General features: G+C 30.0%; 1 protein-coding gene across 1 annotated transcript in view; it reads left to right on the top strand.

Annotated features, from left to right (window-relative positions):
* neo1b (neogenin 1b) overlaps window positions 1-14,327 on the top strand; it is an 85,683-nt gene that overhangs the window by 55,662 nt on the left and 15,694 nt on the right. The window contains exons 11-13 of the mRNA XM_073831542.1: window positions 5,317-5,511; window positions 5,583-5,678; window positions 12,438-12,670. Coding sequence (XP_073687643.1) covers window positions 5,317-5,511; window positions 5,583-5,678; window positions 12,438-12,670 — 524 coding nt within the window. The remainder of the gene's footprint in view (window positions 1-5,316; window positions 5,512-5,582; window positions 5,679-12,437; window positions 12,671-14,327) is intronic.

Genomic DNA, 14,327 nt, shown 5'->3' with positions numbered 1-14,327 from the left:
TTAAGGTCATTATGGCCATTTTAGTGTCTTTTTTTTTAGGGCAGTGAAGAAGAAAATGATAATATTTTTGTGAAAAATAAAATAAAAATTAATAAAAATAATAATTAATAATTGTAATAATCACATAGTAATAATAAATCATATTTTTATATATATTATTTAGCACCATTTTTGGGCCATTTTTCTTAAGAAAGAGCGAGAACATTTTGAACAAAAAGAACATTTTGGGTCATTAATTTCAACCCGAAATGAAGAACAAGAAAAAAGTATAATTAAATATAATAAAATTAATATTAATTTAATAATTAATTATATTTTAAGGCTATTATGGACAATTTTTGTGTCTTTATTTTTAGGGAAATGAAAAAGAAAATTATAATACATATGTTTTGGTGAAAAAAAAATTGTAGTAGTAATAATAATAATATATTTTTAATAATACAATTTTTGGTACTATTTTGGGCCATTGTTCCTAGGAAAGAACAAGAAAAAATGTAGTAAATTTGATTTAGCATTAAATATTAAGTATATTTTGAGGGCCATTACACCCTTTTCTGGGCCTTTACTTTTAGCACCATTTTCTACATTTTGGGTCATTAATTTCATAAATTAATATTACGTTATTAATTAGTCTATTTTACGGTCATTATGGCCATTTTTGTGTCTTTTTTTAGGGCAATGAAAAAGAAAATAATAATTTTTTTGTTGTAAATAAAATAATAATAATAATTGTAGTAGTAATAATAATAATAATAATATATTTTTAATAATAATACTATTTTTAGCACTAATTTAAATGGAGAAGAAAGTATTTTTTAAATAAAGTAATTTTTTAAATAAACAAATTATGTATATGTTAAGGTCATTATGGCCATGTCTTTTGTTAGGGCAGTGAAGAAGAAAATAATAATAAATAATGTTTTTGTAAAAAATAAAATAAATAATAATAAATGAATAATTTAGAAAATCTTGGGAAAAAAATCTAAATTTTATTTTGCTTTAAAAATTAAGTCTATTTTGAGGACCTTTACAGCCTTTTCTGGGCCTTTTTTTAGCACTTTTTTGTGTTTTGTCAAGAACATTTTGGGTCATTAACAAAGTAATTTTTTAAGCAACAAATTAAGTCTATTTTAAGGTCACTATGGCCATTATTTGGGTCTTTATTTTTAGGGCAGTGAAGAAGAAAATAATAATGCATATTTTTTGTGAAATAAAAATGGTAGTAATAATAATACTATTTTTAGCACTGTTTTGGGCCATTGTTTTTAGGAAAGAACAAGGAAAAATATAGTACATTTTATTATTGCATTACAAATTTATAATACAATGAATGTTAATTTAATAATTAAGTCTATTTTGAATTTAATTAGTAATTTTTAATTAAAAAAAATTATAATAAATATTAACTTTCATACCTATATATATATATATATATATAATTTTTTTTTTTCTTTTTTTTTTTTACTATTTCAGAACCTCCAGTAACAGTTGAAGTAAGCATGTGAGCATGAATTTTAAAGTATGCAAACAAAATAGTCTTGATCGTGTACCAGACAAACCCCCAACAGAGAGCATTACTGCTGAAATCACACATGAATCAATGTTCTCTTTCAAGCACGACCACATTGAGAGGACTATTACAAAACAATTTAAAAAGAAAGCATGAAATGAATGTTTACAGCACTGGAGCTCAGGTTAAGTGTAGCGGCGGGCTAAATAGCAGCTTTCAAGCACAAATTCATTAGCGTATAGTGAGCTAACTGCTTTAAGAGCAGAGAAATCCATTCGTATTTGTTTTGGCCGAGCTTAAAAGCAAAACTTGTGTAAACGAAGCCAAGGACAGCGTCGTTTTATTAGCCAAATGCAATTTGAATTTATCTTAGGGGCCGGTGCTAATGCCTGTTCTGATTTATAATGCAACGCCGCTAATTTCCGACAAAACCTTTTGGATTTAGAGTCATTAAATTGACTCATTATTTCAAACACTGGCCTATTTGTGGGGCTAATTCAAGTAGGAGCGGATGAAGCCGAGGCATTAGCGTTGGAGAGAGATGCTTTGGTCTGGCTGTCACAGAGCTTTTCCCATTTTAGCAGATGGAAATGAGCCCAAAGAGGGTTTGAACGCACAAACACACACACAGTGCCTGGGTCCTTCCATACGTCCAATTGCTACTGGAAATACGAGCTATTAATCCAACTTAGTCGTCTAAATCGGCTGAAATGCCGCCGTGTCTGTTTGCTCCCTTAATTTCAGAGTTCCTGCTGCTCTTTGATGAGGATGGAAAGGAAAACATCCTATAAACGTTCCTCTCGCATCAAACCAGCAGCTTCCATCAACACAGATATATGGCTTTCAATTGCTGGGTGACTTTCAAAGGGAGATGTCTGGGACCCCATGATATTAATAATAAATTAGAATTAATATAACGAAAACAAAGTCTATTTTTAGGACCATTATGATTGTTTTCATTGTGACAGTATTTTTAGGATCACATGCAATTCACACTATTTATTAAATAATCATTATATAATGAATTATCAATAAATATAATTAACGCAATAAAATAATACAATGATTTATAAAAACAACTGCACTTAAATAATGCATCAGCATTTTTTCCTATTACAGTAGCACACGTTTTTGGGGAATATGTGCTTAATTATCATGAAAATAAATGTCAAAAATGGCCCCAAGTTTGCTATTATATGGCAATAATCTGAATGCAAGATATATTTATTTTTAATTATTTTCCTTTTGATTTTAGTGTTAAAAAAAAACATTCCCAGAAGAATAAAACATTAAAGAAAAAGGGGGGAAAAATCATGCTTCATCATTTTGGGGTGAAATTAACAACTCAGAATGCTCTTTCTAATTTTATTAAAAAGCGTTTTTACATTTATTATTATTTATTATTTTTATTTTCTTCTTTATTTTTGGGTGAAATAATGCCCTAGAATGACAAAATGCAAAAAATTGTGCTTAAAATAAAGGCTCAGAAAAGCCTGTAATGGTCCTTAAAATAGACCTAATTTTTAATGCAAAATAAAATTTAATATATTTTTCTTTGCTCTTTTCTAAGAATAATGGCCCAAAAATGGTGTTAAAAATATTAATAATATAAGTATTTTTAAAAATATTACCATTATTATTATTACTATTATTTTTTATTTATTTATTTTTTACAAAAATATATATTATTATTTGGATGAATGATAGATGGTAGATAGTTGGCTTGATAGATTGACTGATGGAGGGATGGATTGATGGATGGATGTTGGATAGATAGTTTGATGGATAGATGATAGATAGTTAGATAGATTGACGGATGGATGGATGGATGGATGGATGGATAGATGATGGATGATAGATGAATAGCTAGTTTGAGGATTGGATGAATGATTGATATTTGCTTAGTTCGATGGATAGATGATAGATAGTTGGATAGATTGACAGATGGGTGGAGGGATGGATGGATGGATGGATGATAGATGGATAGATAGTTTGACAGATTGATGGATAGACAGATAAATGGATAGTTTGGATGGATGGATGGATGGATGGATAATAGATGGATAGTTTGACGGATTGATGGATAGACAGATAAATTGATAGTTTAACGGATGGATGGACGGATTGATGGATAGACAGATAAATGGATAGTTTAACGGATGGATGGACGGGTTGATGGATGGATAGATAGTTTGATGGATAGACGGATGGATGGATGGATGGATGGATGGATGGATAGATGGATAATAGATGGATAGTTTGACGGATTGATGGATAGACAGATAAATGGATAGTTTAACGGATGGATGGACTGGTTGATGGATGGATAGATAGTTTGATGGATAGACAGATGGATAGATGGATGGATGGATGGATGGATAGATGATAGTTGGATAGATAGATAGTTTGACGGATTGATGGATAGACAGATAAATGGATAGTTTAACAGATGGATCGACAGGTTGATGGATGGATAGATAGTTTGATGGATAGACGGATGGATAGATGGATGGATGGATGGATAGATGATAGTTGGATAGATAGATAGTTTGACGGATTGATGGATAGACAGATAAATTGATAGTTTAACGGATGGATGGACGGATTGATGGATAGACAGATAAATGGATAGTTTAACAGATGGATGGACGGGTTGATGGATGGATAGATAGTTTGATGGATAGACGGATGGATGGATGGATGGATGGATAGATGGATGGATAATAGATTGATAGTTTGACGGATTGATGGATAGACAGATAAATGGATAGTTTAACAGATGGATGGACAGGTTGATGGATGGATAGATAGTTTGATGGATAGACGGATGGATGGATGGATGGATGGATAGATGGATGGATAATAGATTGATAGTTTGACGGATTGATGGATAGACAGATAAATGGATAGTTTAACAGATGGATGGACGGGTTGATGGATGGATAGATAGTTTGATGGATGGATGGATGGATGGATGGATGGATAGATGGATGGATAATAGATGGATAGTTTGACGGATTGATGGATAGACAGATAAATGGATAGTTTAACGGATGGATGGACGGGTTGATGGATGGATAGATAGTTTGGATGGACAGATGGATGGATGGATGGATAGATGGATGGATAATAGATTGATAGTTTGACGGATTGATGGATAGACAGATAAATGGATAGTTTAACAGATGGATCGACAGGTTGATGGATGGATAGATAGTTTGATGGATAGACGGATGGATGGATGGACGGATGGATGGATGGATGGATAGAAAGATGATAGTTGGATAGATAGATAGTTTGACAGATTGATGGATAGACAGATAAATGGATGGATGGTAGATAGATAGATAGAATATTTGAGAGAATTTGATATTTATATATATTTTTAAATGTAATTTGAAATTCCTTCTCTTTTGTTGTTTTTTAAATAATATTTTAGGTAACCTATTTTTATTTTTTATATGGTATTTGAGGATACATATGTACAATGAGAATTTAAGTGCAAAACTGTCGTGGGGAGAAAAAAAAATGTCACAATGCAATTAATCATAAATCCTTTTGAAATTCACCCAGTAATTAAAAGCTATATTTCTGCATTGAAGGAAGCTGTTGGATGGTTTGCAAGAGAAACTTTTTAGTTTGTGAAGTGTGTTTTAGATATTAAAAAAAAGAAAAAAATATTGTATAAAAAAACCACTTAGAATTTTTAATTATTATTTGATTACCTTTTTTTCAAATTATACAAAATATCAAAGTTGTCAAAGATGAGCATGTTCTAACTTGCTTGTTCATTCTGTGTATTACAGAGTCTCAGGTTCCAGGAGTCCCGAGTTCTCTTCACGTCCGTCCGCTGGTGAACCGAATCGTAGTGAGTTGGACTCCTCCAGAAAACCAGGACATTTTAGTGCGAGGTTATAAAATCGGATACGGAATCGGCAGCCCTCATGCCCACACGGTCACACTGGATTACAAGCAGCGTTTCTACAGCATCGATAACCTCGGTGTGTGAAATGCCACAAATAGTCAGTCGTATGACTTTTTTTAGACTTTTAATTTATGTTTTCCATTCCAGATCCCAGTTCCCATTACGTCATCACGCTCAAGGCTTTCAACAACATGGGCGAGGGCATTCCCATCTACAACAGCGCCACGACGAGACCTCAATCCGGTAAATGACAAAAACACATACTTAATGTTGTTTTGAAGCATACAGTTGTGTCAAAAAGTGTTGGCCCCCTTCCTGATTTTTTTTTTTTTTTTTTTTTGCATGTTTGTCACACTTTAATGTTTCAGATCATCAAACAAATCAAATATTAATCAAAGATAACACAAGTAAACACAACATGCAGTTTTTGGAGTTTTTTATTATGAAGGAAAACAAAAGCCAAACCCACATGGCCCTGTGTGAAAAAGTGTTTGTCCCCTAAACTTAATAACTGGTTGGGCCACCCTTAGCAGCAACAACTGCAATCAAGTGTTTGCGATAACTTAATTTTGGCCCACTCATCTTGGCAGAATTGTTGTAATTCAGCCACACTGGAGGGTTTTCGAGCATGAACCGCCTTTGTAAGGTCATGCCACAGCATCTCAATAGGATTCAGGTCAGGACTTTGACTAGGCCACTCCAAAGTCTTCATTTGGTTTTTCTTCAGCCATTCAGAGGTGGATTTGCTGGTGTGTTTTGGATCGTTGTCCTGCTTCAGCTTGAGGTCACGAACAGATGGCCGGACATTGTCCTTCAGGATTGTTTGGTAGAGAGCAGAATTCATGGTTTCATTTATCACAGCAAGTCCTCCAGGTCCAGAAGCAGCAAAACAGCCTCAGACCATCACACTAGCACCACCATATTTTACTGTAGATATGATGTTCTTTTTCTGAAATGCTGTGTTACTTTTACGCCAGATGTAAAGGGACACACACCTTCCAAAAAGTTCAACTTTTTGTTGTGAGTTTTTTCCCAAAAGTCTTGGGGATCATCAAGATGTGTTCTGGCAAAACTGAGACGAGCCTTTATGTTCTTTTTGCTCAGCAGCGGTTTTCATCTTGGAACTCTGCCATGCAGGCCATTTTTGCCCAGTCTCTTTCTTATGGTGGAGTCATGAACACTGACCTCAACTGAGGCGTGCGAGGCCTGCAGTTCTTTAGACATGGCTCGAAATTAACTCTTTTACTTGGTAGCACTGGTGCTCCCGACTTCAAAAAGTTAGGAGCACCAAAACATTTTTAGGAGCACCTAATTTCTTTTTAGCAATGCGCCGATCTTGATTCTTCATGGTCGATTCTGATTGCAGATGTTTTACAAGCAAATGTACTGAATCCGGAAGCCTTTTTTATATATTTATTTTACGCCTTAAGCAAGGGACAAGAATGAATGAAAATACGAGTACATGAACAAGATGTTTGTTTTCTCTATTATAGGTACAGCCATTTAAATTAGAGGCAACCACTGCATTTTTAAACAATCTACAGTATAAACTACAAAAAATAAACGACACTTCTTTCTTAGTTGTGTAGACAATATGCAGGCAGATCAAAGTAGGCTACTCTTTCAATATTCAAAGTGCAAATGACCGATTTTTTCAGATAAAGAGCTATAGACACTACACAACTAATTAAAGCCCACATACTAATAACAGCCTAGATATTTTACGTAGCCTAATTTGCCCACATTGGGGAGTTGCTTTTGAATGCGCGTCTGACTTTTGGTTTCGTTTTAACGGCCGCGCGAAAATCTCAGCAGCGCTGAGCGTGCATTGTAGAATAAAAGAGATTACTTTAACAAAACCATTTGAAAGTGGGAGGACACAAACGGGATTTTGAAGTGTGTCACGAGTGGAAAATACGCCCCTGCGTGAGTGCAACTCTGCCGCTGAGTTATCATTTGATGTGTGTATGCCACGTTGTACAGTATATTGAGACAGAGGCGGCAGACTTGTATCTGACAGAATGTACGCTGTAGCACGAAATATAGATTTCTTCAAAAGCAGATTGTGGAGGCCTTTTAATTGTCCACAATCAAAAGAGAGAACGGCGAACGTGTCACTGTATCAGCTCGCAACAGTCTGTGCAGTAGTTAGGCTAGAGAACGTTTTGTAAAGAAATGAAAGTAAGTTGCACCACAACAATTTCTGGCACTTGCACAAATGCTCCCAAATATAATTTGTAGGGATGTAACGGTATCAAAACTTCACGATATGGTAATACCTCGGTATGAATGACACGGTACGGTATTTATTGAATCATTTACAGGAAAAACAAAACTAATGAAGAGACTCGAAAAAAGTGCCAGAAGTGTTTATTAAACAGTTTACATGAACACTGAACATATCAATGGCATACAAATTAGCCATCTATCTGTAAACTTTGAAAAAGAAACTTAAATACTTCAATTTTAGTAACAAAAAAATATTAAAGCATGTAAAAAACAGTCAAATCAGTTTAGCTGAATGAGTTGTCTGCTTGAAATAAGATTTTTTTTTCTTACCCCATTGGCAGATTATTTAGCTTGTTTTAAACAAAAACTCACTTAATTTTGACTTGTTTTTACTAAAAACAAGAAAATAATTTTTACTTGTCTAGAAAATCCTTCTTGATTTAAGAATTTTTAGATATTTTGGCTGGAAACAAGACAAAATTCTAAGTAAGAAAAGCATTTTTTTGCAGTGCAGTAGGCTCTCATGCCTTTCTTTCGCATTAAATCTTTATTAAAAACAATCCTTTAAAGAACTTTTCTACCTGGACAAGTGCATCTATTATGTTGCCTAGTTTAGCCTCTTTAAAACTGCACCTTTCCTTATTTTAAACCTAGCCAAAAAGCCACGTGTTGACTGTGAAATTTATATACATTTATGGTACATTCCGTGTCAATCCATGCTCATTTTTACAGCGAACAACGTACTGTAACATTAATTCAGCGCATACAGCGCAGCAAAAAATAGACTCGGTGCCGAAACGATCGCTGCACTGCTGCATAGGCACCGCTTCTAGGACGTACTGCCGGACAGCAACCGCGTGCAGTGTGAACGCTCTAATCCGTTAACATGGGTGCTGAAAAGAATACGTGACGCATACGCACTTCAGACGGAGCAGGTTCGACCATTTCCATCTCTTTTCCTTGCTGCTACAGTCTGTAGCGACAACAGACCGCAAAGGATGATGGACACGCCTGGGCTGATGGGAAATGTAGTTCCCGCTACCTCCCGTTCGCTCCATTCACCTGAGCAAACTTTTCTCAGAAGACCTATTGTTTTATCGAGTCATGTGACCACGGTAGTATTGAAAAAATGTGTTATTGCGGTATGGCGGTATTTACAATACCGTTACATCCCTAATAATTTGAGGTCGCGCAGATTAAATTTTGGTAGCATATGCGACCAAAACGGTCGCAATTTCGAGCCCTGTTAGATGTTGTTGTGGGGTCTTTTGTGACCTCTTGGATGAGCCGTCACTGTGCTCTTGGGGTAATTTTAGTCGGCAGGCCACTCCTGGGAAGGTTCACCACTGTTCCATGTTTTCGCCATTTGTGGATAATGACTCCCACTGTGGTTCACTGGAGTCTCAAAGCTTTACAAATGGCTTTATAACCTTTTCCAGACTGATAGATCTCAACTACTTTCTTTCTCATTTGTTCCTGAATTTCTTTGGATCTCAACATGATGTGTAGCTTTTGAGGATCTTTTGGTCTACTTCACTTTGTCAGGCAGGTCCTATTTAAGTGAGTTCTTGATTGCGAACAGGAGCGGCAGTAATCAGGTCTGGCTGTGGCTAGAGAAACTGAACTCAGGTGTGATAAACCACAGTTATGTTTTAACACTTTTTCACACAGGGCCATGTGGGTTTGGATTTTGTTTTCCCTTCATAAAAAAAACCCTTCATTTAAAAACTGCATGTTGTGTTTACTTCTTATCTTTGATTAATATTTAAATTAGTTTGTTGATCTAAAACATTAAAGTGTGACAAACATGCAAAAAAACAAAAGTTAGGAAGGGGGCCAGTGGTTGTTGCACTAGAAATTAATCAGTAGAGCTTCAGGCAGTAGAAGTCAGTCTGCTGTTCTTTTATAGTGAAGAGAAACTACAATGTCTTCCTCGCTCGTGTTTGTTAAATGTAAGGTGACAGATATCGCACATCGTCTGCCTCCCTCGGTTCTGGGACACACGGCGTGTCACGCTAGCGTTCATCCAAACCTACAGGTGTGATGCGGCTCACGCTTCCGTCCCCGCGTCTCTCTTTTGCTTTACGTCAGATGTCTCAGACAGCCGAACGCCGCTGTTAGAGGTTTCCAGACCCCCTGCCGTCCTGTCAGGTCGACGTTTGCGTCAGATCCGACTCTGTGGGCTTCTCACAAGTTTTCTGACAGAGCCGAAGAATTAAGTTTCCTAAGCTCGAGCGCGAAATGACCCAGAAATGAGTCGAGGATAAGCAAAACGAGCATTGTTCTCAGCAGAAGCGTTTTCTGCCGAGTCTGCGGTTTTGTTGTTGTTGTCGACAATGAAATCAGTGGATATTTACACACAAAAATCAATAGCAATTCCAGGTGTATCTTAATTAAATGTTCAGAGCTCTATCGATCAGCAACATGCTGTTAATTACAGGTTCATTTGGATTTGCCCCTCTTACATTAGCAGAAAACACTGTAGTAGGATAGACATTGAAATACACACCTTTTTAGAAAATTAAACCACAAAAAAAAGGCTCTGGTCTTTGATTGAAACCAAATAAATTAGAACATCTACAAATATTAACATTGTAATTTTACAGGTTTTCTGCTAAATAAATTACATTTATTTATTTATTTAAAATTCTTGTTAACATTATTATCATTAAATACTTATAGAAATATTACCTATTATTTTTTATCAAATGATAAATTAAAATATTTTGAATAATAATAATTGTTGTTATTATAATATTATAATTTAAAAATATATATAATTTAAATATTAGTGTTGTTATTAATAATAATAATTTAATATATTATTATTATTTACTATTTTACAGTAGAATAGTATTATTGCAATAGTACTTATCTTTTAATATTTTTATAATAATAGTGATGATGATAATAGTAACTGCAATTGTTGTTTTTATTATAATTAAATACTATTATAATTATTATTTTTAAATATTATATATTTAAATGTTATTACTATTAATAGTAATTATTACAGTAAATTATTATTAATAATTATTATTATTAATAATATTATTTTTACTATTTTACAGTAAAATAGTATTATTGCAATAGTACTTTTAATATTATATTTTATAATAATAATGATAATAGTGACTACAATTGTTGTTGTGTTATTATTATTAATGCTAATAAATACTATTGTAATAACGTTAAATATTGTATATGTAAATTATGTTATTATTAATATTAATGTTATCATATATTATTATTTATATTATTTTTACTATTTTATATTGCAATAGTGTTATTGTAATAGTACTTATCTTTTAATATTATATTTTATAATCATGATGATAATAATAGTGACTACAATTGTTGTTGTGTTATTAATATTAATACTAATAAATACTATTATAATAACGTTAAATATTATATATTTAAATGTTGATGTTATTATTAATAATATAATGTTTTTATATATTATTGTTCATATTATTTGTACAATTTTACATTACAATAATATTATTGCAGTAGTACTTATCATTAATATTATATTTTATAATAATAATAAAAGTGACTACAATTGTTGTGTTATTGTTATTATTATTATTATTATTAAGAATAAGAATAAATACTTTTATAATAATGTAAAATATTATATATTTAAATGTAGATGTTATTAGTAACATGTTATTATATATTATTTATATTATTTTTACTATTTTATATTACAATAGTGTTATTGCAATAGTACTTATCTTTTAATATTATCTTTTGTAATGATAATAATATGAACTAAAATTAGAGTAGTTGTTGTTGTTATCATTATTGAATACTATTATAATTATTTTTAAATATTATATATTTAAATATAAACATTATTATTAATAATAATATAATAATGTTATTATATATTAGTAGTAGTAGTAGTATTTTTACAATTTTACATTAAAATAGTGTTATTGCAATAGTACTTAATTACCTTTTAATATTATATTTTATAAAAATAATAATGATAATAGTAACGACAATTATGGTTGTTTTTTTGCTATTGTTATTATTATTTTAAATATTATTAAAATATTAATGTTAAGAATAATAATATAAAACTGTATTATATGTGATTATAAATATTTTTTATTTTATTTTACAGTTAAATTGTATTATTGAAATAGTTCTTATTTATATTTTACAATTATTATATTTTATAATAATAAAGATAACAATAATAGATGTTGTTTTTATTATGTTATTATTTTTTAAAATATTATTAAAATATTAATGTTAATAATAATAATATAAAACTGTATTATATGTGATTATAAATATTATTTTTTATTATTTTACAGTTAAATGGTATTATTGAAATAGTTCTTATTTATATTTTACAATTATTATATTTTATAATAATAAAGATAACAATAATAGATGTTGTTTTTGTTATTATTAGTATGTTATTATTTTTCTGTTTGTAAAAGCTGCAACATAATCAAAACATAAAACATAAACAAATTGATTATTAAAGACTATTATAATAATGTTTTTGCATGTGTGTATATATACTGTTTTAGTTTACAAATGGCCATTTATAATTCTAATAATCTCTCTCTTTCTCTTTTTCATTCATTTTCCTCTCACTCGTCCACCGCTCAACCATTAATCCATTTTATGTCGTCTAACCCTGATCAATCCTCTCATATTTTTTAAACCCCTGTGATTTTGTTGTTTTTGATTTTGTTCTCCATTCATTATGATTTGCATTGACTCATCTGTGTGTGCCGCTGCTCTCAGACCCCATAGACCCTGATATTGATTTTTATGAACTCTTTAATAACCCATACACCCCAGCCCCCGACCCCACACCCATGCTGCCCCCGGTGGGCGTTCAGGCCACCGTCCTCAGCCACGACACCGTCAAAGTCAGCTGGGCCGACAACTCGCTCGCCAAGAACCAGAAGATCACCGACTCCAGATATTACACCATCCGCTGGAAGACAAACATCCCCGCCAACACCAAATATAAGGTAGCCACCCATCATTTTGATTTGCTGTTTAAATTCACTTGAACGAATGTTCTGAAGACGACTGTAGCGTTTAACTGAAGCTAAAATTTTAATTGCTTGAGATAAAGTAAATGTTAACCAAATTATTATTATTTTTTTATTATTATTTCAGCTAGTTGCAAAGAGAACATTTGTAATTTTTGTTTAATTTGAAAAAAAAAAATATATATATAGACATAAAAAACAGACAAAAACAATGTAAAATAGTTTTATGTATTATTAATTATTAAAATTATTGTTAACATTATCATTAAATGCTATTAGAAATATTGCTTTTCTTTTTTTTATACAGTAATTAGTATTATTACACTAGTAATATATTTTTTTATATTTTTATTTTTTGTATTTTTATAAATAAAAAAAATAAAATATTTTGTAAAATAAAAATAAGTTCAAAATATTTTGAAAAATAATAATTATTATTATTTAATACTATTATATAATAGTATATAGTATAATACTATTAATGGTATTATTATTTATTTATATATATATATATATATATATATATATATGTATGTATATATATGTATGTATGTGTGTATGTATATATATATATATATATATATATATATATATATATATATATTATTTTACAAAAAATAGTATTATTGCAATAGTACTTGCGTATCTTTTAATATTAGATTTTATAATAATGATAATAGTAACTACAGTTGACTACAGTTGTTGTTATCATTATTGACAAAAACAATGTAAAATAGTTTATTTATTATTATTATTAAAATTATTAACATTATCATTAAATGCTTTTAGAAATATTGCTGTTCTTTTTATACAGTAATAAGTATTATTACACTAGTTATATATTTTTTAATATTTTTATTTTTTGTATTTTTATAAACAAAAAAATTTAAATATTTTGTAAACTAAAAATAAGAATATTTTGAATAATAATTATTATTATTTAACACTATTATATAATAGTATATAGTATAATACTATTAATGATATTAATAATATAAATATATATATATATATATATATATATATATATATATATATATATATATATTAATGATATTATTAATTAAATATATATATATAATTTTACAAAAAATAGTATTATTGCAATAGTACTTACATATCTTTTAATAGATTTTATAATGATAATAGTAACTACAGTTATCATTATTGTCAAATACTATTATAATAGTTATTTTTAAATTTATATTTAAATATTAATGTTATAATTAATAATATATTATTATTATTATTAATATATATACTGTATATATATATATATATATATATATATATATATGTTTTATTATTTATAATAATTATTATTAAATACTATTATATAATAAAAAATAGTATAATACTATTAATGTTATTATTAATAGTATAATATATATTATTAATATTTTTTACTATTTTACAGAAATAGTATTGCAATAGTACTTGCATATCTTTTAATATTTATTTTATAATAATTTTAAAAGTAACTACACTTGTTATTGTTAAATACTATTATAATAGTTATTTTTAAATATATATTTAAATATGAATGATATAATTAATACTATATTATATATTATTATTATTATTAATATTTTTACTATTTTACTGTAAAATAGTATTATTGTAATAGTACTTA

Source organism: Garra rufa, chromosome 25 (genome assembly GCF_049309525.1).
Source record: "Garra rufa chromosome 25, GarRuf1.0, whole genome shotgun sequence".
In the NCBI taxonomy this organism is placed as follows: domain Eukaryota; kingdom Metazoa; phylum Chordata; class Actinopteri; order Cypriniformes; family Cyprinidae; genus Garra; species Garra rufa.
The sequence above is the reverse complement of the archived record's forward strand: the minus strand, read 5'-3'. Positions and strand labels throughout refer to the sequence as shown.